The 24,340-nt window shown below is 44.7% G+C and overlaps 1 protein-coding gene across 11 annotated transcripts in view; it reads left to right on the top strand.

The window, feature by feature from the left end:
- The window catches only part of LOC125031324 (homeobox protein cut-like), a 347,203-nt gene that overhangs the window by 242,621 nt on the left and 80,242 nt on the right, over positions 1-24,340 (top strand). For 9 of the 11 annotated variants that reach the window (XM_047622025.1, XM_047622019.1, XM_047622018.1 and 6 more), the window contains one exon: positions 5,323-5,361. The exons of the other annotated variants lie outside the window; for them this stretch is intronic. In XM_047622025.1, the coding sequence (XP_047477981.1) occupies positions 5,323-5,361 (39 nt within the window). The remainder of the gene's footprint in view (positions 1-5,322; positions 5,362-24,340) is intronic. 11 annotated transcript variants of the gene reach the window in all.

The following is a 24,340-nucleotide window of genomic DNA, read 5'->3' as shown; positions in this document are numbered from 1 at the left end:
ATAATACGTAACGCAATCAATCCGAATGGCGAATCTTCTTTGCATCCTGAGGAAAGTGAGCTGACGCTTCTTCTCGCGAACCACTTATGGCCGTCACGTGAGCAGATAAATCCCCGCGTCCAAGTAGGGAGGAAACGTGCGAGGAAAATGTTTATCACAAGCCCGAGTAATAAACCATTGGAGCATTACCGGCCTTCGCTCGTCGCCACGTAAGCGTGAGAAGTCCACACAAAGGCCCTGATGAAGTGTGGCGAGGGCGAGAAGGAAATGCCAGTCGTCGTGCAAGAGGAGGATCTTCAGCTCGCGTCTCGGCTGCCTCTCGATTGGGCGCTGCGTTTCCGCGAAGCTTCGATGAGGCGCTGACGGCCGGCGCATGATGACCTGCGTCTGCCTGGCTGTGCTCAAGGCCTGTGGAGACCTTGGCTGCGCCTGTGTCTGCTCCCGCGCCTCCGTCTCTGTTGTTGTTCCTTGGGGTTGTTGGTTTGCTTGAGTTGGATCATTTTAGGTCTTTTTGTTTAAAATGTGGTTGTTGTTTTGATAAAGGTAATTTCAATAACATTCAGTCAATTCTTATGATTTTATAATCGTAACTGATATCTTTGGTATCAAGATTTGTCTCTGTATTTCATCATCATCATCGGCGTGACCTCCATCTCTCATTCTCTCCTTTGTCGCTGATTCTTGCCCCTTCTCCTTCTGCCTTCATTAACCATCTCCTCGATTCCCTTGCTTCGGTTTCTCCGTAGTTTTCTCGTCTCCCGCTGTTCCGTCTTCCTGCTCGGCGGCCATCATTAGTTTCGGACAATTAGACGAGTGTCGGGCCACCCACTCGTCCTTGCGCTCCCTGGACACCCTCTGACCCGCCCCCTCCTTTGCCCCTCCCCCTCCTTTCCCTCTCCCCTTCCTTTCCCCCTCCCCCAACGCCCTTCGCTATCTGCTTCCTTTGAACTCTGCTTCTTCTATTTTACTCGATTTGCTTATACATTCCTCTTTTTTTTTTCTTCGTACGTTTTCCTGATATATCTTTTCCTTTTCTTCTCCGCTTCCTCTTTTTTCCGATCAATTGTCCTCTGTTTTTCTTCCATCTTTGTTCTCCCTTGGCTCTACTAATTACTCCGCCCTCCTTTCCATAACTTCCCTCCTCTTCTCCTCCTGTCTCCTACTTCCTCCTCCTCCTCGTCCTCCTGTCTTCTACTTCCTCCTCCTTCTCCTGTCTTCTACTTCCTGCCCTCTCTTCTTCTTCTTCTTCTTCTTCCTCCTCCTCCTCCTCCTCCTCCTCCTCCTCCTCCTCCTCCTCCTCCTCCTCCTCTCCACCACTCACGTGTTTAATATCTCATCCTCCTCCCTACAACCCCCCCCCCCCCCGTCCTCCCCACTCCTCTCTACTGGTCGAGGATTTATGTTTTTTTCCGGTTTTATTAACAGTTATGTGTTTATGCGTTTGTTGATATTTTTATTGTTATATATAACTTCAAGGTACACAGACAGTTAGACAAACAGAGTGTTACAGTAGTTTCCTTCACAATTCTGAAGTAATTCATCTTTAAATACAGCTTAACTTTCATATTATTCCACTGATAGTACTGCTACCTTTTTTCAAATCTACAATGACAATCTTTCACTTTAATTTTCTGAGCGAGGAAGGAACTTGATACCTCGCCAGTAAGAGAGAGAGAGAGAGAGAGAGAGAGAGAGAGAGAGAGAGAGAGAGAGAGAGAGAGAGAGAGAGAGAGAGAGAGAGAGAGAGAGAGAAAGAGAGAAAGAGAGAAAGAGAGAAAGAGAGAGAGAGAGACAGAAAGAGAGAGATTTAAAGTGACCTTGGAAATCTGTATACATATTTACTCAATGCCAATGACACGGTTGATGATAATACCGATGATTAAACCTCCAGACCCGAAGTAATTCGTCTACAGCATTAATCAGAGACGATTCGCCCGCAAATAACGCGCCATTTAGCGATCGTCAGCCAGCCGATGGACGCTGGTTGCTCCGGCCGCCGCCAGATGTCATCACGACCCTTCGATGGCGCAGGGAAATATACCTCCAAACCCGAGAAATTAAAGCCAAACAACAATTGATTCCCCGGATATAAATCATTCCATAATTCCCGACCTGAACTGATAAACCCCGGCATTCTGCGCCGTTAAATGACACCCCCGACCGATATTAAATGTTGCAAATTGTAATCGAATGCAGTAAGAGCGGGAAATAACACCGTGCAACCCAATACTCTAAAACGCGGTCCCAATCAAACTAATGGCATTGCAAATAAAATCCATAATAGCGGCCAGTGGCAGTCGGCGGCTTTTAATTCACACCGGCATGCTTGATTGTGGACCAACATGCAGTATCATCCCTTCTTTGTTGAGCGCCATTGACAGTGAACACCCACTGTCCGAGGAACTGACCGCCGGACTGTTGACGAATTATGGTGAAGCTTTTGTCTTTTCCCCGTGTGTGTGTGTGTGTGTGTGTGTGTGTGTGTGTGTGTGTGTGTGTGTGTGTGTGTGTGTGTGTGTGTGTGTGTGTGTGTGCGCGCGCGCGGGCGCGTGTCTGTCTGTCTGTGTCTGTATCTGTGTGTATGTAGTGTGTGGGTTTCCCCGTGTCTGTGCGCTTGTTATTCGCACAGATATTTGTGTCCGTATACGCGCTTCGCATTCCCCCTCCAGTACAAGAGTCTCATTACAGAGAACCCAGCGAGAGTTCGTCCAAAGGCCACATAAGAGATTCTATGGAAGGTGTATTTGATCGGAAACCCTAATCGCTTTGTAAATCGTGTGCATGCAGCTATGGCTAAGCTCGGGTATTACTGTGTTGCTGCGGATGTTTTCGAATGTTTTGTTTGATGTCGGCGGTAATGGTTCGGGTGATTGGCTCTGATTCAGGGTCCATTTTCTGAATTTTTCTTGCTTCGCTATTCATTTAATGTTAAGCACATAGTTCCTCTTTATAGGATTTGAATTTTGAATTAAATTCATGCGTAAAATAACATACGAAATATTTATACATACATACATATATGTGTATATGTATATGTATACATGTATGTATGTATGTGTATATATACATATATAGATATGCATATTTATAAAATATGTACACATGAATGAACAGATAGATAGATAGATACATAGATGAATAGATAGGTAGATATAAGTAGATAGATAGGAAAATCTACATGAATTTAAGTGTACACAAACAGATACACACAGATAAACACACACACACATAAACACACACACACACACACACACACACACACACACACACACACACACACACACACACACACACACACACACACACACACACATGCATGTACATATATACATTTAGATATACATATGTACACATATTTGTGTAAATACTTATATACATCCATGAATACATGTACACACACACACACACACACACACACACACACACACACACACACACACACACACACACACACACACACACACTCACTCACTCACTCACTCACTCACAAAGTTCACGCACACTTGTATGCAACAAAAAATAAACAAACTCAACGGTTAACTGGGGGAGAGTGTGGTACTATATAAACATTGTATTGTAATTGCTCAGCTGAAATATTGTTATATGAGAGGTGGCAACAGAACCTGATGGTTGATGATTGCTGCAATCACTACCGTAATCGATTCAACTGTCATTAATTAAACTTGATAAGAGATAATGGAATGGATACGCCGGCATTAATACGTAAATGTTTAATATTATAACCCCATAAACAATCGGTTCTCGGCGCGACATGCAACACGTAGCTCGATCCAGCGGCGTTGTTTGGGGACGACGGAAGCCGTGGCAGCTCGCTTGACCCGCTGTAGGCCCTCGGCAGCGGCTCCAAGACGGGAAAACTCCTTCGGGAAACAAACACGACATTTTTTTAATACAACAACGAGAGGCTCAACACGGCGTGACGGCAGGGATAACAAAAAAAAAGAGAAACAATTTTAGATAAAAAAGAGTACTGGGTAAAGAAAAAAAAAAAGGAAAAGGGAAATACAAATGTTTAGCGCCTGTAAATAAGAAGTCAAATGTATCAACCCAAGAAAAATAAAATGTTAAACTGGGGTCTTGCAAATTAAATGAGACCCTCTCGGTAAATTGTGCAAGGACAAAAGAATCATGTTCGACAGACCATTGGATGCCTTTTTTCTTTTCCAAGGTAAACATTCACATGTGTGCTTTTAGTCGGCTACTGTATGTGTGCGTGCGTGTGTATGCGTGTGTGTGCATGTACGTGCGTGCTTGTGCGTGTGTTGTGTGTGTTTGTGACTGCCCGTTTCTGTGGGTGAATGTGTTTTGGCTCCGTTTGTGTGTGCATGTGTGTTATTGGAATGTGTTGGTGTGTGCATGTATTTGTTCATATATTCACGTGTCTTCTTACCAGACGCCTTAAAACCACAGTATATTAATTGATTACTCCTTAACCATAACGACCGACATATCCTGTCTTGGTCTTGATACTTAAGACGCAATGCGCATAAAATTCAAACCCCTTTCCATGTTAACAACTCGAGCAAAGTCCAAGCAAAGTCCTAGAGAAGACTTAGGGAACTTGAGTCCGATGAAGTGACTGGGATCAGATGTTATAATTTGTAAAGAAGAAAATAAACGATTTATTTATATTCGCGCAGATTCGTTGTGATTTAGTCATGCATTTGCACCGATCGATTTCGTTGTCGCTGATCACAAAAGACAAAGTTTGAACTCGTACGGCAAGAAAAGGATTCATGATTAAAAGTCACTATTTGTTTTTACTTTCGTGATATTCAATGAAGTTAATGTTTTAGTTCTTGACTTGTTTTCCTGAACTTAGAAGAGAACGATTTATAAAATTCATGGGGATAGGCCTTAGTATTATGTACCGATTGTCTGTGTTCTATAAGATTGAATAGTCGTAGACTTGGCTTTAATAAGTATCAATATTTTACTAATCTGTACAGTTTTATTTTACTATTTTCATTATTATTGTCATCGTCGAACAGCTCATCAAATGTTACATATCATCCTAGAATATATCCACATCATTATCAGATATATACATAAAAAATAATTCTATCCGGTATTGTTGTTCATCAAAATAATATATATCTATATTCCTCTTTTTTCACCACCTTCACAAATTACAAATAAGTTGCATCACGGAATAATCTCCCAAAGATCAAAGCTTGTGCAGTCCCATTCAGTCCCATCAACCAGTAGTATGACGAAGGCCACGGCCATTCGACTCCCCCAATGATATGCAACAATGTATGCTCGGACTCGTAATACAGTGAGCCTTGTTTTGTGTTGCAGCGTGCCGTAGGAAACCTGAAACAGGCCTGACGCTTAATGGTTAGTATTCACCCTTATATTTGCCTCAGCTATAAGATAATACACATCCTGATATAGCGACATGTATATTATACTGTCAATCCTCTCTGCCCAAAGGCACATCACATGGAGAGCTTGTGTTCCCGCTTCCTTTTTCAAGAGTCAAAATTCATGGTTTGGGGGATTTTGTGTATATGTTGAAATGTTTAAAAAGAGGTTGACTGTATTTTTACATACGTTTTGACGGAATTCATAGGCCCACTCTTAAAAACGAAGTGGTCTCTCCAACTTTCTTTGCTTCCTTTTGCATTCTGTCGTGAAAATCTATTTTATCTTTAAAAGTTTTTCATTTATTAATATTAGCCTTATAAGTATTCTTCATGCTGATTTGCTGATTTCTGCCGTGAATTACGCTGACTTTATAAATGAAGCTCGTAGATTAAGGACCAAATCTACAGCAATCTCGCTTCTCTAAATTTTACGCCATCGACAATTATTATCTAAGGCAGCGTTACCAACGAGGTAAGCGAAGATCGGAGGCACTGTTTATATCTCTGCGTCAAAACACCTAGTAATTTATACGCTATCGAGTATAAACTTAAAAGAGGCAGGAAAAAAAAACGAAAGAAAAAAGACCTACCCTAAAAATCAGACGTGAAATATATATACATATACCAAATATAAAGGTTCTTGCCATCATAAATGTTTTGTGTCGGGGAATGGTCCAAACTTTTAAGCTAGGTTGGCGGCGGCGGTCATTCCTGCCATCTGGCGGCGGGTATGACCAGTCCACTAACCATCGGCGGCCCGTGTGTTATTAACGTGCATGCGAGCTCGTAAATCCATCGCCCTATCACTCTTTCCATGTCGGTCGAGTGTTGTATACTTACATGCTAACTCATAAATATGTCACTTGGGCATAATACTCCCACTATACGATTCGGTTTCGATTCGAGCTGATTGTTAATAGCTAGCCGACAGTGCCATACTGTACGTAGTCCCCAGTTATTGATCACGCCGCTGGTGAAGCGACGAGAGACCTCATATTTATCCATTAAGATATATTCCGTGTGTTCATGTAAGTGTGATTAGGTGTATTGATCGAAGTATGGTGTCTCCCTCTCGCATATGGTCGGCGATGAGTACAATCAGACCGTGAATATGACCTTTATGCCTTGGCATGAGTCATGTTTCGAATCATTAGCATTGGCCAAAATAGCGTAATAATGATCTTAGCTTGCTTTGTACTAATGATTCCTCTCAGTTAACATGACGTAATAATGATGGTACGAAATACCTGGTAGGCAAAAGTACGAAAAATATCCTTTGTCGATGGTAATCAAGTTATAATGAAGCCTTTCAAGATGATAGCGACGATGATTTGAATAATTGAGCCTAGTTGAGTGAAGGTAGACGGCGTTTGTTGCCTTGTTAGAGCTGATGGTTGTATCCCGATCGCAAGAGCTGAGTTCTGATTATAACCGCGTATGATCTGATATTTACCTCCATCGTACATACGACGGTAATGACACCAGTCGATGGATTATGCCTGGAGGGATACGCACAACTGTTGTTCGTCTGTCGTTTTTCTTTTTGTTTTGTATTAAACAAAGAAAAAACTGCTCCGGCGGTGGTTAAATGGGCTGGATGACGGCGAGCGTCAGCGAAACAAAAGTTAAAAGAGCTGCCATGATAAGCGCCCGTTATGCGTGATGACGTTGTGTTTTCGGTGTCATCTCGTTCTGTCAAGTGTCATACATCCCGCAGGTCTCCCGTGGCGGCCACCAATTCCGTGTACGTTTTTCTTCCGGTGAGAATTAATTACTGGGCTGGCTAATTTAACAAGCTAGAATCGTTTGCACTCCACAGCTCAGCAGACTAATCATAGCAATGTTTAAAGCCTTTTAGACGATCCAATTACTTATCCCGTAATCGATTAAGTCCGCGCAGCTTTATTAATATCCTCTCCGTGCTTAATTAACCTGATTTATATCCATAACAATTCCCAGCAACAAATAAACAGGAGGACGCAAGCATGAATTACAATGTTTAGCTAGACTACGATACGGCAGAGATTGCATACACGCTGTTGCGGTCACAGAGCACCATACACCAAGAGCCTTTCACAGTCGCACTCATAACGATATACATACCCTACTGGTCCCCATTAGCCTTGAAGCGTAAGAGCGCGTGCATCGCAGAGTTAACGTCTGACTGGCGACAAAGCCCCCGTCTCCCAGATCCCTTGACTTCGACATATCAAACTCGACTCGATTTACCCCAAAAGCACGCCAGATCTCGGGCTCCGTCACATCGAATCCTAACCTCTAATCGCCAATCAATTCCCAAAGATACAGGAGTCCTCAGGTCCTGAAACACAGAGGAAACAATCAGGGTGTTAGTGTAAAGGGCTGGCCGCCTCGATCGACTCCGCTTCAGCATGGTTAGTGTTGCCTAGGCGGGGAAACGTGTGCTTCTCTGTGATGGGAGAGCGACTTATCATGCGTTCTGTTTGCTTTATTACCAGTATTAGGGCTCTTTTGCCGGCTTTAATAAACACTTACATTGTTGATACTGGCGCTGATATTGTGCGTGTTGTTGATGATGTGTTTGTTTTCTGGTTATTTTGTTTTTATGAGTTGCATTAGGTTACGAACCGATACGGGGAGTGCAGCTTGGGTTTTCTTTTTCGGGTAACATGTCAACATCTTTTTTTTTTTGTTTTAACTTCCACGAAAAATATTAATAGAACGTTCCCTGGTTTCATAACCTAACAAACAAATGAACGCCTACGAAGTGTAAATATTGAAGTATTTTTTCCCCTTCCCAACACTTCGATTATAATTCTGATTGCAATTCATTATCATTTATAATTTGAGGCACAGTGGAATACTTGATTGCGATTATGTTGTTCCCACATATCCGCCACACCATCTCCCCTTGTCTCCAGTTCGAGAGTCTCTCTCTTCTCTCTTTCCTCTTCCCTCTTCTCTCTCTCTCTCTCTCTCTCTCTCTCTCTCTCTCTCTCTCTCTCTCTCTCTCTCTCTCTCTCTCTCTCTCTCTCTCTCTCTCTCTCCCTCTCTCTCCCTCCCTCCATCCCTCTCTCTTCTCTCCTCTCCTCTCCTCTCCTCTCTCTTTCTCTTTCTCCCCCTATCTCTCCCTCCCTCTCCCTCTCCCTCTCCTTCTCCCTCTCCACTTCCCTGCCACTCTCTATTCCTGCCGCCCTCCTTCCCACCCTTTCTGCCTCCCTCCCTTTCTTGTATTTTCGACATCGCAGCCTCTCTCAGGACCCCAATATCTCCCTCGCACATACAAACTGGAGGAAATATTTGGTAACCAACAATTCGGTTCTTAAAACTTTACTTTTTGGCCAAACTTGCGCTATTTTCGCCCATTGCACCGTCCTCTGATGCGCAAGTAAAGAGGAATATTCACAAACAACTCTCTTGTACTTTTGCTCGTTAGCCAACGCTTAGCACGCGGATAATACAGACAAAGGAAGAATTCTATATGCTTACGAAGAGCCACGGCGCATAAATTCAAGGGAACTATAAGGATAAATCTATTAAAAGTTCTCTAATTCTGTCGTTCGGGGGACCACAAATTGAGGACTCTAATATATCTACGCTAAGGTATTGGCGAGAAGGCTTCCCCCCCAATGGACTTTTAATGGCTGCCACAAATACTTCACCAGGAAAAGTTGGAAGCGAAGGAAAAATCGCCTGTATGTGTGAAACAAAATATTTGTGTTATTCAGTATCTGTTAATACAATTTATAGAACCCAAAACGCATTATTCAGCACTCCCCCCAAATTGTTTTTAGATGTTTCATTTCATTGTGAACAAAAGCACCTTTTTTCAAGTTTGTACATATTTTGGCAGATCGAGTTTTTTTGGGGGGTCACATAAATACACAATGACAGTGGTGCTTACATGAATGTCTAAGCTAATTGTATCATTTTATAAAACTTGGGCTTTCCATTCGACATAGTTGTATAGCGAAGACACGAGAGTTCACGATGGCGCCGGCTGAGGGGTCAGCGCTCGTCCAGGCGCTGACGTCGGCCTCGGGAGGGCGAGACGTTTAACGAGGCTGCGTATGGCAAAGGTCATATATTATTTAGCAGGCATAAAAGGCCTTTCTAACAGGAACAGCTAGAGATTTATGGCTTCCCTCACCCGTGCAATCGCGCCGCCAAGCTTTGTTTCGTCTTCCTTCACTAACCTTTTATTTGTTTATAGATTTATTTCGCGATCCGCGTCATTTGCTTCCCCACCCTCCCGCAGCAGAGCAGCGCAATACCAGGTGTCTCGGAGGTCCGGGCCGATACTAATACGCAAATAGCACCACCCTTAAAGTGTTTAATGAAGGCCTTGTTTAGTTTTTACCCTGAGGCGGTCTTAGTGCCCCATTCATACGGCCAGATGGCGCGCATGCCCCGGCCAGATAATGGGGGATTTTTTGTAACGTGACGAGTTTATCAGATCAGGCCATTTTTCTTTTTTTACACTTAATTTCTCTAGCTGTATTTCTTTTGTGGATTATGTTTTGCCTCTAATGATAAAGATCTATTGCAATAAATAGTATTAATCTTGTTTGTGTGTCACAAGTCGCATCATCCAATTTATGAATAATGTTTGGCCTATGATTTTAACAACTTGTAACAACCCCACATAAATGGCTTGCGACCCGCGGCCACCACATGCGAGAGAGGGGAGGAGAGGGGGAGGAGAGGGGGAGGAGAGGTGTCCTGTGAGGAAAACAAACTCAGGCGCAGGAGACTGTGCTTGCATGAAGACGAAAGGGAAGGAGCGAGAGGGGCAGGGAGGGAGGAAGGGAGGTAGGGAGGGAGGAAGAGAGAAGGAGAAGGAGCCAAAAGATCATTCTTCCGGTGGATGTTACCCCAATCACGGGGTTCGCTGAGTCATGTAACAAGCAGTGAGAAGATTGGCTAATCACCGCCAAACCATATTACGCAGCCTTGTTAATCATAGCGCCTAACGGCACGCTTTCAGCACGTAATAAGAAAACGGGAGTATTGACTTCTAAGACGCATTAAGGAAGCAGCTCCGTCTTGGCTCTGCTACAGTGACCCAGCGCCGCCACGCTCCCCTCCTGCACTGACAGAGCGCATGATGGAGTGCGTCGATTTCGTAAAAATTCGCCAAAAAACACGTTACATGTAATTAGCGGAGCTGTACCGCGGGGGGTCGGTCCAGGCGGCCGTAGGGGGGGGGGGGGTGTACAATAATCCTGAGGAGGGGGAAGGCGAAGGGGGGAGGGGGTCACCTAGCGGTATTATAGCTGTGTTGCAATGCGGATTTATTAAGGTTTGTTTTGGCTCAGGATTAGGGATTAGTGTAAGGGGTGTGCTAGGGTGGAGATCTGCGGCCGCCGTTTGATTTGCCAACTCTTTTTCCTCAGGGAAATCCATTCAAACATTTATATAATTCAAACATATATATATATATATATAAACATACATAATGTGTATGCATGCATGTATGTATGTATGTATGTATACATGTAGATACATACATACATAGATACGTATATACATACATACGTTCGTGCACGCACACACACACACACACACACACGCACACACACACACACACACACACACACACACACACACACACACACACACACACACACACACACACACACACACACACACACACACACAGATATATATATACATACACATACATATGTACAAGAGTGTGTATCTATACATGTATGTATGTATGTATATTTGTGTGCATGCAATTATGTTTTTAGATAAATATAGTTAATAGATTCTAGTAAATCTTTATAGTATTTACATACGAGGTCCTATCTCTTCATTAGATTCTCAAGAACTTGCATTTTAATTTGCAAACCTTTTATAAATATTTAATAGCTAATAATATCAGGTATGTAATGATTTCAATGGTAAGATAGTTTCGAGGAACAAATCTGATTTTTTTCAATTAACTTGAATAAGTGTAAGTTATTTCCCTGTATTTAGCTTCTCCGAATCCAGGGGGTGCCTGGATTATTGAAGTCAAACTTTTTGCTTGCATAGCTACTATTGCATATACCTGCAATGCATACCTGCATGCGCACACACAAACACACACACACACACACACACACACACACACACACACACACACACACACACACACACACACACACACACACACACACACACACACACACAGGTGTGCGTGTGTGTGTGTGTTTGTACATGAAAGGTTTTACATTTGCTTTCCCTTCATTTCCTCGCCCTCTTTCACAAAAAAAAGAAAAGAAAAGAAAGAAAAAACGAGAATATATAAAACCCAGGTTTTCACGAAGGATTTTGTAAGCTTTTTTCAACATTCTAGAGACAAGAAGGAAATGGTGAATTGCATTTTTCCCCGTGTAATCAAGCAAAGAAAAAATCTTTTTCGAGTGAAAAATCGTTTCCAATTCGAAGTAATAAATTGGCAGAATAGGATAACAACCCACGAAATATCGGTAGAATCTCGGCCGCGGCGATGGCTGGTGTCGGTTCGTATTGGCGGCGCGGCGTGCAACGACCCCCCTCCTTTCCCTTCTCTGCCCTTCCTTTCCTCTTTCCTTTCATTTTGTACTTCTTCCCTTCTCGTCTTTTCTGGTCTTCCCTCCCCCACCTTCCTTATTCACCTCCCTCCCCGTTCCTTTTTTCCAGCCTTATCCTCATTTCCCTCTCCCTCTCCCCTCCCTCTTCTCAGCCCTCCCCCATCCTCTCCTTCCCTCCCACTCTCCCACCTCCCTCTCTTCCTCTCTCCCTCCCTGTTTCCTTCCTTCCTCCCTCCCTTCCCCCTCCCTCCCTCCCTCCCTCCCTCCCTCCCTCCCTCCCTCCCTCCCTCCCTCCCTCCCTCCCTCCCTCCCTCCCTCCAGAGCACAAGATCATAGCCACACACCCTCGTGTTTATGATGAATTGCTTGACCCCCTGGAGCAGTATCGGGCCTTCCCGTGAAATGAATAATCACAATGAATGACGTTACGATACAGTCGCTGCCCTGATTTCTCTCTCTCTCTCTCTCTCTCTCTCTCTCTCTCTCTCTCTCTCTCTCTCTCTCTCTCTCTCTCTCTCTCTCTCTCTCTCTCTCTCTCTCTCTCTCTCTCTCTCTCTCTCTCTCTCTCTCTCTCTCTCTCTCTCTCTCTCTCTCTCTCTCTCTCTCTCTCTCTCTCTCTCTCTCTCTCTCTCTCTCTCTCTCTCTCTCTCTCTCTCTCTCTCTCTCTCGCTCTCTCTCTCGCTCCCCTTTCGTTATTTAAACCTTGCTTATCATTGTTATTCTCCCATCCTTTGACCTCTAAAGAGCCCGATTTTGAAGAGTGATGTTCCCGCAGTACTGCACCAAGGCTCCCCCTTTACCCCCCACAAACACAGGTCCTCAGAGGCTCCCCTCCCCCCCCTCTCCCCTCGTCTTTTTCTTCCTACCACACTTCTTAACTCCCCTCTGTATAGCATTCTCCCTTACCCTCCCCTCTCCCTCCTTCTCGTCTCTCTCTAGTACATTGCACCAATCTTTTTTTAACGTTATCACCCTTTCTTCACTCTCACCATTACCTCAGTATTATACCATGTGCCTCCCCCCCTCCTCCCACACCCCCTCACCCTATTTTTCCTTGTTAGCTCGGAATGGGGTCTTCGCAAATCAGCATAATTGGCTTTCAATTGATGTTGATTAATGTGATTGGAAAACGAATTATGTCTGCGGTTGTACCCTTTTGATTGGTGTTTAGAACAAAATCAATTTCTTGTTTTTAGGTTGCTCTCGTACTCATATATATATATTATTTTCGTGAAACTCGCAACGCAACGAAAGTGCCAGACATAAAATCATGCGCATGAGAATATGTAAAAAGAACACTGCACGCAGTTCATTCTTCTTGTGCCTTTTCTCTCCCTCCCTCTGTCATCATCATTTTAATTGCGTCTGTCTGTCAACTTTCCATTTACTTATCTGATGCGTATTGAGCCATGCGTGAGGGCAATGGAACCATTAGGTACTAAACTTCAAAATGAACGGCGGTTTTTTGGCACAAAATTATACTGATATGCAAGTCCCATGTAGAGAACAAAGCGTCACACAGGACGCGCGCAATAATCGGTACCGGTCTTAGGGACCCCTCCGCCCCCTCCCTCCCCCTCCCCCTCGTCGAAAGAAGGAAAAAAGAGGGAAGAAAGGGGGGAAAGAAAGAGAAAGATATAGATAAAAAGAGATAGGGATGGGAAGGGAGACGGAAAGCAACGGGAGAGAGAGAGAGAGAGACAGAGAGAGAGAGAGAGAGAGAGAGAGAGAGAGAGAGAGAGAGAGAGAGAGAGAGAGAGAGAGAGAGAGAGAGAGAGAGAGAGAGAGAGAATCGAGCATTAAGAGAAAGTCAAACGGAAATAAGAGAGTTAAGAATACGAGAGGAAGAGAGAGAGAGAGAGAGACTTGGAGAACTTTGGAAACAGTTAAAAGTTACAGTAAAATCTTAACCCCTTCCCCCTTCCCCCGTCAACTCTTCCCATTCCCTCCTCCCTCCTCCCCCTCCGCCGTCTCCCTTACCCCCGCCTCAACCTCCCCTCTCACCCTTTCCTCCCACCCCTTCCGTCCCCTTCCTCCTCCTCCTCCTCCTTCCCTTCTCTTGCACCCCCCCCCCCTCCACCTTGCCCCCGCCCTTTCCTTCCCGATCGGAAAGCGAAAGCGGGAGGAACAGCGCCGCCTCCTCCCCCGCCGCCGCCTTCGCCTCCTCTTTTTCTTTTTCTTCTTCTTCTTCTTCTTCTTCTTCTTCTTCTTCTATTCTTCTTCTTCTTCTTCTCTCTCTCTCTCCCTCCTCCTCCTCCTCCTCCTCCTCCTCCACCTCCACCTCCACCTCCACCTCCACCTCCACCTCCACCTCCACCTCCACCTCCACCTCCACCTCCACCTCCTCCTCCACCTCCTCCTCCTCCTCCACCTCCTCCTCCTCCTCCTCCTCCTCCTCCTCCTCCTCCTCCTCCTCCTCCTCCTCTCCTCATCCACCACCTCCTCCTCCTCCTCCTCCTCCTCCTCCTCCTCCTCCTCCTCCTCCTCCTCCTCCTCCTCTTCCTCCTCCTCCTCCTCCTCCTCCTCCTCCTCCTCCTCCTCCTCCTCCTCCTCCTCCTCCTCCTCCTCCTCCTCCTCCTCCTCCTCCTCCTCCTCCTCCTCCTCCACCGCCTCCGCCGCCGCCGTTCGAGCGCCGACGCACGCGAGCGACCGGCGGTTTCCCACCATCAGCGGGATCCAGCGCATCACGCCGGCTTATAAAACAAGCGAATGATATAGATTTGGGTTTATTTATAGTCCGAGCGTCATATAACTGAGAGACGGAAAGAGTGCGGGATTACAGGAGCTGCCTGCGTCTGGAGCGTCGCCAAGAATTCGCCGGCCGTTCGCGCTCGCTTTCTGATTTCCCCGCTTTTCCCTCTGTCGGCGTTACCTTTTCCCATTCTTTTCTTCTTCTCCGCCATCATCATCATCTTTATCGTTATCTTCATCTACATCTTCATCTTCGTCGGCGCCTTCGTCTTCATCTTCATCTTCATTTCATTTCATCTTCACTATCACCATCACATTATTATCGTTAATTTTCTTTCTTTCTTTTTCTCTATCTCTCCTTTCACTCTTTCCGAATTGTATTTTTCTCTCCATTATTATTATTTTTTTTATCTTTCTCTCTTTTAAATCGTTTATTTCCTCTCTTCTTTTTCTCTTATCTTATCTTTGTCATCTCGTTTATTAGCGTCACCGTGATTGTCATTATACAATTCCTATTCTTCTACTTCAAATTATCTTATTCATCCTACTTATCATTTATTATTACCTTCACTTTTCTTATCACTGCTATCTCTTAGATTTCTTCCTCTGGGTCTATTGTCATGTAAATTTTCCTTGCAACACTTAGCTTTATTTTTAAACGTAACACAAGTATCAACTGTAATAATAAAACTAACATCCGAGACGCTACGTTACGGGAGAAATAATAATAAAAAAAAACAATAATAATAGTTAAAAGAGGGAAACGAAATTGGCATCAGGCATTTGAACTATATAATAATAATTGTGTTGCAAGACGGAGCTGCAACAGTGAAAGCAAATCGCCAACTTCCTGGGCTTGAAAAACGAAAGAAATGGCTTTGCGATCCAACTCACCTGTGGGAAGGAAATTCTCGCTGGGCAAAAAGAAAGCCAGAAATCGTCGATTTTTCGCTCTCTTTCGTTATTATTTCGTTTTATTTATTTAATCAATATTATTTCTCATATCTTCGACTTTTCGTTCCTTTCCAGTCCTGTTTTTTTTTTTTTTTTTTTTTTTCGATCGCTAAATATTCGAACAAAAAGGAAGGAAGAAATTAGAAGGAAATAGGTTTCATTTCGTCGATTTTTCGTTCCGTTCCGTTTTGATTTGGTTTGTTTATTTGATCATTCGTTTTTATTTCTCCTACTGTCGTCATCTCGTTCTTTTCCAGTCTTGTTTTTTTTTTTTATCCCTTAATATTTAAAGTAAAAGGAAGGAAACCAACCTTTTTCCAAACCCTTTTCCGATCACTCGCTATTTCAAAGCGTCTAAACAGCAGGAGTAGCAGTGCCATGCGGAGCTATAAACATAACTAAAAGCATCAGAAACTATATGTGTCACTCTGACATGCAAACTTCTCGTGGTCTGTGTCCGCCAGCTTTGTTTACCAATATGAGGGAGGGTCACATAACGCATTGGGGATAAATTTTATCAATGTTTTATTTATTTCCTTCTATTTGTTTGATTTAGAGTCTGATGTATGTACACCCGAGGATATTACTAGCCTTATCGTCTCTTAGCGTGAAACAATATATATTTGTTTTAAATAAGGAAAATGGAGTTCCAATATACTCACGCATTCTTGTTGGTCTTAACCCTCCAAAATTCATGACGTGTACCGGAGTGAAAGTCACCGTCATTTCGAACCTCTTTCTTTTACAGTCGAGAAATCGATACTTGCAAGTATCAATATATATTTTTTGCAATATCATTTAATTTCCAACTTTATTCTTTTCAAAGAGGATGGGAATATGAAACAGATGAAACAATTGAACAGTTTCGCAAGTTGAGCTGTAATCTCAGAAATGCCTTCCTAGACTGAACGTTCCTCGTCGGTTGTAGAGATATTGGTAGAAATGCGTTCCCTTGTGAGGACCTGGCTGCGCTCCTCGAGTCACGCTCCGGCAAGTGTGACTTTCGGACGATCTTAAGTGCCCAATTTACCGTATCAGCCATGTGGCTTTCCGTCCCGCTGTGGAATATTTGGGATCAATCGGGAACTATTGTTTTGTTAATCCCGGCAACTGATATACCGAACAATGAGAGGACAGTTGAGTTACTGATATTAAAAAATACGCATCCATCCATCAATATGGCGGAAAAAACATTACATTGAATGTTGTTATTTGTTAGGGAGAAATTTATACATGAAACTGTCAAACACGAAGTTGATGTATGACACAAAGGCTGTGATGTCAGCGTCTCATCCGAGGAACCCCCGGCTTGCTATTGTTGCAATTCCACTGATAAACTGCACGTTACTTAATGGTATGCGACGCCATGAAGAGACCTGCAATAAAGAATCTGCGAGCCGAAGTTTCCTCGACTAACACGAGAGATTTATAGCGCCGCGGGAAAAATTATGGAGTAAATATGTCGGCCAAATCTATCCTGAAGAATCTGCATCAGTCTCCCCGGGTGACATTTTTGCCGAGTTTCTTGGCACAAGGAGCCATTTTAGCCTTTGTGCGCACGGTCAATAGTGGTTAGTATCGCTTCGGCTGATGCGAGGTGATGAAAGTTTTATTGACGTGCCATAAGGGCTGCGGAAATAAAGAGATGACGTAGATGCAAGGCAACTACGTCGGAAGCATTCGTCATATTTAATTCCGTAAACGTATGATTTCCCTGGCGATAACCATCTCCCTCGGATTTGTTTCCATAGAATCGATGCATGCCGCGGATTTATACGCACGCAAGCACACGCACGCGCGCGCGCACACTCACACACACACACACACACACACACACACACACACACACACACACACACACACACACACACACACACACACACACACACACAATACGCACATCCACATCAACAAAGTTACTCATGCATTGTTGCTGCTCACTTCCCTATCACAATCCCAGTGATTAAATTACAGGCGCTTCTTTGATCGCAGTCACCCAGCGATTTGCAGCCAACGGGGAATTCTACATGATCTGATGACATTATAAGCCTAAAATTGCTTATCCAAATCTCTCTCATTCCCTCCTCCGTCCTCGCCTCTTCTCCGCTTCCCTCGCCTCCCCTCTCCCGTCTTCGCTTCTTCTCCCCTCTCCCCCTCCCCTACCCTCCCGCCCCGCTCCCCGGCCTCGGTTCTTCTCCCTCCTCATCCTCTCTCCTTCGCTCTCCTCCCTCCCCCTGCCCTCGCCTCTTCTCCCCTTCGCTCTCCTCCCTCCCCCTGCCCTCGCCTCTTCTCCCCTTCCCTCGCCTCTTCTCCCCTTCCTTCTCGTCGCATGCTCAACAATCATCACTCGCCATTAACTCTCTTCTCCTCTCTCTATTTGTTTGTTCATTTACCTCATTACTCTTCATGTATCGCTATAATCCTCCCCCTTATTACTCTTGAGAATTAGTATATAGTCTTCCATTATCTGGTATTTTCTTGATTTATCCTTTTCTCTCTTTTTTTTATTCTGCTTTCTTTGATCTTTTCTTCATCCCATAATCGCCTTTCTTCCCCCTCGCGAACCCTTAAAATTTGCCTGCAGTTTGCATGGCCAGCAGTCATCAAGGGACCAACTTCTCTGGCATTCTCTTCATCTGTAGCGTCTACGTTTCTTGTTATCTCTTCCTTCATAGTTTGTTATGAATGCTTATAGAGATCTATTCCTTTTTATTATGAATTAGATGAATATGTGTGTTATCGTTTGACTGTTCAGCTCTTTATTGTCTTTCAACACTTGAACTTTTCGTGTGAACTTCTGTTCGTCGTTAGAGGTGTTCACTCGTCTTGGTTTTACTTATGTATCACTTTTATCATGTGTTCTTTTCCTTTTAGTCTCTCATATCACCGTCCGCCACGGTCCGAACCCCCTCCCTTCCCTCCCTCCGGGCCCCCGCACCCTGTAATCTCCCCAGCACATTCTTCCTGTCCAATCCTTTCCCAATACAACATTCTTCCTCCATCTTACTATCCGCATACATTCTCTTCCTCTCGTGTTCCCTCATTAATCTATCGCTCTTGTTCCTCTCCCTATACGCGCTCCCCTTCCTCCCTCATCTCCCTCCTTCCCGAGATGCCTCCCCAAACCCTTTGCCCCTTCCTCCATCACCTCTCCCCCCCTCCTCCACTCCTCCGAGAGACCATTCTCCCTCCCCTACCCCCTCCTCCTCCTTCCTCCTCCCCCCTCCTTCCTCCTTCCCCCTCCTCCTTCTTCCTCCTTCCCCCACCTCCTCCCCTCTTCCCACCTCCGCGTTCCCAAGAGACCATGCCCTCCCCCCCTTTCCGTAGCTTCGATGGTCGCATGGCATCAGGCCGTCAGCCATCATTGTCAATAAAACTCGTGATTAAATGTCCCGGGGGCCCAAGCGGGTACCGACCTCCGCCGCGGCCGCACGTAACCTACGCAGGTGCCAAAGTTAATGATTCCCGTGCATTTTTCTCGGGCTATTTACGTTTTCTGGTGATTTTGATTGCCTTCATCGAGGGAGGGGAAGGATTTCTTTTCGCCCTCTCTCTTTTTCTTTCTTTCTTTCTCTCTCTCTCTCTCTCTCTCTCTCTCTCTCTCTCTCTCTCTCTCTCTCTCTCTCTCTCTCTCTCTCTCTCTCTCTCTCTCTTTCTCTCTCTACATGTATTCTTAATCTTCCTGACCAAAGATTGTTATTCTCAAAATAGCCACAGAAAACTGGAGCTAATGTTCAACGGTTTTAGTGAAGAAAATGAATGTTAAATGTTCCAGTTTATACAATGACACGGTAATATCAATCTTGACTGAATGTGTAGATTATTTTTTTTCTCGATTTTTTTCCCAATGGCATGTCCTACCAAAATCTTTTGTCTGCAGACAGAGCTAGCATTACATGTATCCCCTATACGATAAAATCAAGTCAATCATTAGGGACAATTGCAGCAAACCATTCACTAGGATTTATACCATTTACGTCATCAACTACTCCATAATGCGGCAATATATCTCTGAAAAAACCGCGCAAAAACACTCCGCCCCTCAAGTCAAGTCGATGTTTCTTCCACCATCTCGTAATGACATGTCATCTCTAATCATTGCGCCGGAGCCACCACGACCCTGATATACCAACTCCGTATAGCCCGTAATGACGAAGGGCATAATGCGAAACTCGTCATTTCTTTACATCGAGCCGGGCGTAATGGAATCAGAGGCCGGGGCTTTTCTCCCTGGCATCCAAGGCGGCCGGAGGAGCAGGGTGGTCGTCCTAGCGAGGCGGTTGTCTCGGCTCGACTCTCGTGGGCCGAGTTTATCACTGTGGTCCTGCAAGTGGGACTCCATTCATGAACGGCCAATAGATGGATGGGCGTTGATAAGCGGTTTGTCCCTCTGCATGACGGTAATTAAATCAAGCAGTGACCAACTAAAGCTTGGCCCTTACCAATTATGATCATTTTGTGCATTGGGACATTTGCGCATTACGATCGCACGTCAGGTAAGGTTCAGTTTATAGGACTTTTAACCCTACGCGTCGACTTTAAGGTATGGCTGAATGTACGACTGTCTATTCCTGAACTTTGGGATTGCAACAATAAATAATCCAAGGATTAATTGGGAAACTTGTCAAGATCCATGTACGTTTTTTTACCGCGAGATCTGAGTCGATATTTGCCCTCAAGAATGTACTTGTTTAATCGAGTTTTATATATTTCAGTATTGTGATACACAAATGGACTATGTTGATTTCTTATCTCTTGTCAGTGCAGTGTAAACTTTATTTTGAAACGTTTCCTTCGTCGACTTAAATTACTTTGAATGATTAAAGTTTTCTTACTCATTAAAACGCTGACTTCCAAGCTCACGGCGTAAGGAGGTAAATCAAACTAATATCTTGGGTTAAAATCTGGCCATTATCAACGTCAAGTCGGAGTTCTATCTCGGATCACATCTTGTCATTATGGAAGTCCCGCCTTAGGAAATGTCATGACCCGGGTCAGAGTAATCATCGGCAAGAAACGATGCAATTATTCGATAGAGGTCACATGACAGGTCAGGCGACAGCGGCGAGAAAAAGCCGGTTCCTTGCAGGATCAAACGCAAAGTGTAGGTGGCAAGCCGAGGTCAGACCAAGGTAGTATTTCGGTTCAGGGAAGGCAATATCCCGGGGTCAAATCGAGCTCACATGACCAGATCGAATCAGGCGAAGTCGGGCCGACTCGATGCAGACGAGCTTGACCACCGAAGCGGCGGGAATTAAGAGTATGTAAGTATTGACCGACTCGAATCAACGAGTTTAGACTACAATAATCAGCGGGTTGCAGCGGGGCAATAAATCGCCCGGCGCTAATATCGGAGGATTGGCGGACTGATGATTGAGGTGCGCGGAACAAGTCTTGACTCAACGAGCGTTTTTGTCAACGGATCTTCGGTCTGGAGCGGCCGTGGGGTCGCGATCACCGGCGCTCGCGTTCATTTGCAGAAACCCTTGATAATTCCTTTCTTTTATGAAGATTGCGACCGGGACGAAATAACTCGAAAGTACATGGTATACACGTGTGTGTGTGTGTGTGTGTGTGTGTGTGTGTGTGTGTGTGTGTGTGTGTGTGTGTGTGTGTGTGTGTGTCTATGTCTGTGCCTGTATGTTTATGCCTGTGTGTGCTTGTGTGTGTTTATAAGGGTATGCGCGCGTTTATGTGCGTGTATGTGCCCTTGTGTGACTAGTACATAAGTAAATGAGCGCGCGTGTATGCCTTCAGTGTGTGTATATATTCCTGCGCGTTGGGCTCCTCCCTAGCAAAGGCGAAGCTCCTCCCTCTCCCTAGAAAAGAGGACACTTATTTCTCCCCCTTGCAAGACATCGCTCGTGCTCCTCCCCCGTGAATCATCACTATTACCCCTTCCCTTGCAAAACCTGTCTATTGCTCCTCCCCCTACAAGAGATCACTAGTGCCTCCCCCCCGAACTAGACGTCATTCGTACCCTTTTCTTAAAAAGAGAGAGAGAAAAAAAAGAGGCACTGATGCCCCCTCCCCCCACAAGACAGCACCGTCCCCCTGTCGCCCCCTTCCCAGGCCCCCGCTGAGAGCACACGCACGGGCCGCCACCGCCAGTACGAGGGGCAGAAATACGAGGTCGGTCCCGCTATGACCGTAAATCAGGAGCAATTGCAGCATTGATCGACTGCCACTACATTGCATGAGCATAAGCATAGAGAGGGAGCTCCGCAAACACTGCTCTTCGGGGTCAGCTTGTCGATTTATCAGCTTGCGAGGGAGCGCGGGGTGAGGGAGGTACGTAAAGACTCTGGGGAGGGGGAGGGGGAAAGGGGGAGAGGGAGGAGGGAGGGAGACGGGAGAGAGAAGGCAAAGGGAAAGAAAGGGAAGAGGGAAGGGAGAGAGGGGTGTGGAGGTAGGGGAGAGATGGAAAGGGAAGGGAAGGGAGAAGGTGGGGGAAGGCGGTGGAGGAGGCAGTGAGTCTAAACACTGGGATCTCGGAGCCCCGGGTGATCTCTCTTGTGATTTTTGTTCGTCTTCTTTTTCCCCCAAATGATCAAAGCAAAGATAGTCTTTCTGGCAAAAGGAAATAAAAGCAATCTATCACTGCCGGAGTAATTACACGACTTTGAGAGAAAAAAAATCATCCAGAAAGAAAATCGAAGTAACAATCTTCAAGACAATTTTATGGATACATTGCACTTGCAATCCGCGAGATAAGGCAGTACAGAATACTCGACGCGTTTTGAATCTCAGATCTTTCGACGTAGGTACAGGACACAGTAATGACCACATGCAAGTATAATCATAAATAACACACCATTAAACAAAAAAGAAACTTAAAAGCAGACACGGCCAATGGCAGCAATTTTCTCTAATATCGACCATCAATCAGGGGTAGCTTACGTGCACCAGAGTCCACCCTGGCAAGCAATTGACCTGCGCCATGCCTCTATGACCCGTGTATTGGTGTATGCATGCAACTGGCTGCTCCATTTCAACCCCTTAATGGCAGCTGTTGTGAATTTACATCTAATTTTCTTGTCCGTCCGCCTTTGCCCTTGTGAGCACCCGAGCCAAATCTTCGTAACAAAATAAAAGCATCTAATGTGGATTATTTTTCGACGTAATTGGGTGTAGCATATAATTATTCTAGACATCTCCTCGTCCGATGATGGCAGTGTTTGCCTTTGAAGTTAATGACGGAGCTTAAGACCGGAGCACTTTAGGAAGCTCTAATCTGCCAGGACACTTGTATTTTTTCTCTCTTTCTTTTTCTTTTATCGATGATGGAGGCCCTTTTTGAACCTCGTCGAGGACCATTATCGCGGTATTTGCGTCCCAAGAAGCCTTAACTTATGATAAGTTCATTCCTCTACATGGAGCGTCACGCCGTAAGACTTTGTCAGGCTGTGACTAAACTTCTTAAGACAGCATGTTGCTCGCCACGCGACTCCTTGTCACCTAGAGCTCCTGCCGGAAGACAAATGTTTACTCCAAGTTCTGGTACGAATATAGTACAAAAGGATCACGTGGTTATGTAAGCGTAATGACAATGATTGCTTGATCATTAGGTGGCTCCACCCATCAAGGGAATTAAGCAATCATTCGACGGTGATCATTGTTCATCACGAGGCTGATCCCGATCTAGAAAACCCACACGCTGGCATAACCTATATCGAGACCAACCTCTTACATCATCTGCATTTCGATTCGTGAGTCGTCACCGATGGGGAAGAAAAAAGGAAAGCAATTACCATCAAAAGGAATTCCACGGATATTTCCAGTAATAGCGTGAGTCAAAGTCATTTCATGTAGCGTTATAACCTACAGTAATGGTTGTCGATATCCTCAAGTCAGTGCGGCTTAATATGATGTCATGCCAAAATATATGACTCGGCTTCCATGCATGACAATTGGCAGTTTCTCACGCTCCATTGGTCGGCCAATACCGGGACAGAAACACGGTACATTATACTTTGATCCGAGGTTGCGGGGGTGGGAGGGGGGCCTGGGACGGGGGGTGGGCGGGTCGGGGTAAGGTGAAGTTGTGGATATGGCGAGATTTGGAAGGTTAGGAATTCCTTCGAAAGGAGAAGTGTAAGAAATAAAATGTGTGGATGAAGGTTATAAGAATGGAGTTTTTTTATTGAAAGGAGTCAGGAAACTCTCTCTCTTTATCTCTCTCTCTCTCTCTCTCTCTCTCTCTCTCTCTCTCTCTCTCTCTCTCTCTCTCTCTCTCTCTCTCTCTCTCTCTCTCTCTCTTTCTTTCTTTCTTTCTTACCACCACCACCACCACCACCAGTTCCAATGCACACAAAACGGCAACTCCTCAGGCTATAAAATAAATCGTTCATTGACTATGATGATGCAATAACACATGTAAAACACCTCAGAATAGCGCGGACATACAATTTCGTATTCACTTCACCAATAACGACAAATAGCGATAGAATGGGACCCTATATGTATAAATATTTAATTTGCCCAAAGAGTAACGTGAACACAAACAATATACGCGAAATTTGCATCGCAAAAAAAGAGCTCTATAAGGTCGAAAATTCATTAGGCAAAGGAAGCTGACATAGCAGGAATTCATGTTGTATAGTTTGTGGACAGCGGTCCGGCATCGCTAGTGCCTGCTTTCTCCTAAACACCAGTTTCCAGCCAAAACTAATTTAGCTGGAAATTCGTATATGATAATCGTGCGCTTACAAAGTAATGCCCATGAAAACAATATAATCAGGGGAATTAGACACTGTAAATATT

The sequence above is a fragment of the Penaeus chinensis genome, chromosome 12 (assembly GCF_019202785.1).
Source record: "Penaeus chinensis breed Huanghai No. 1 chromosome 12, ASM1920278v2, whole genome shotgun sequence".
NCBI classification, from domain to species: Eukaryota; Metazoa; Arthropoda; class Malacostraca; order Decapoda; family Penaeidae; genus Penaeus; species Penaeus chinensis.
Note: the sequence above shows the minus strand (reverse complement) of the source record. Positions and strands in the feature narration are given on the sequence as shown.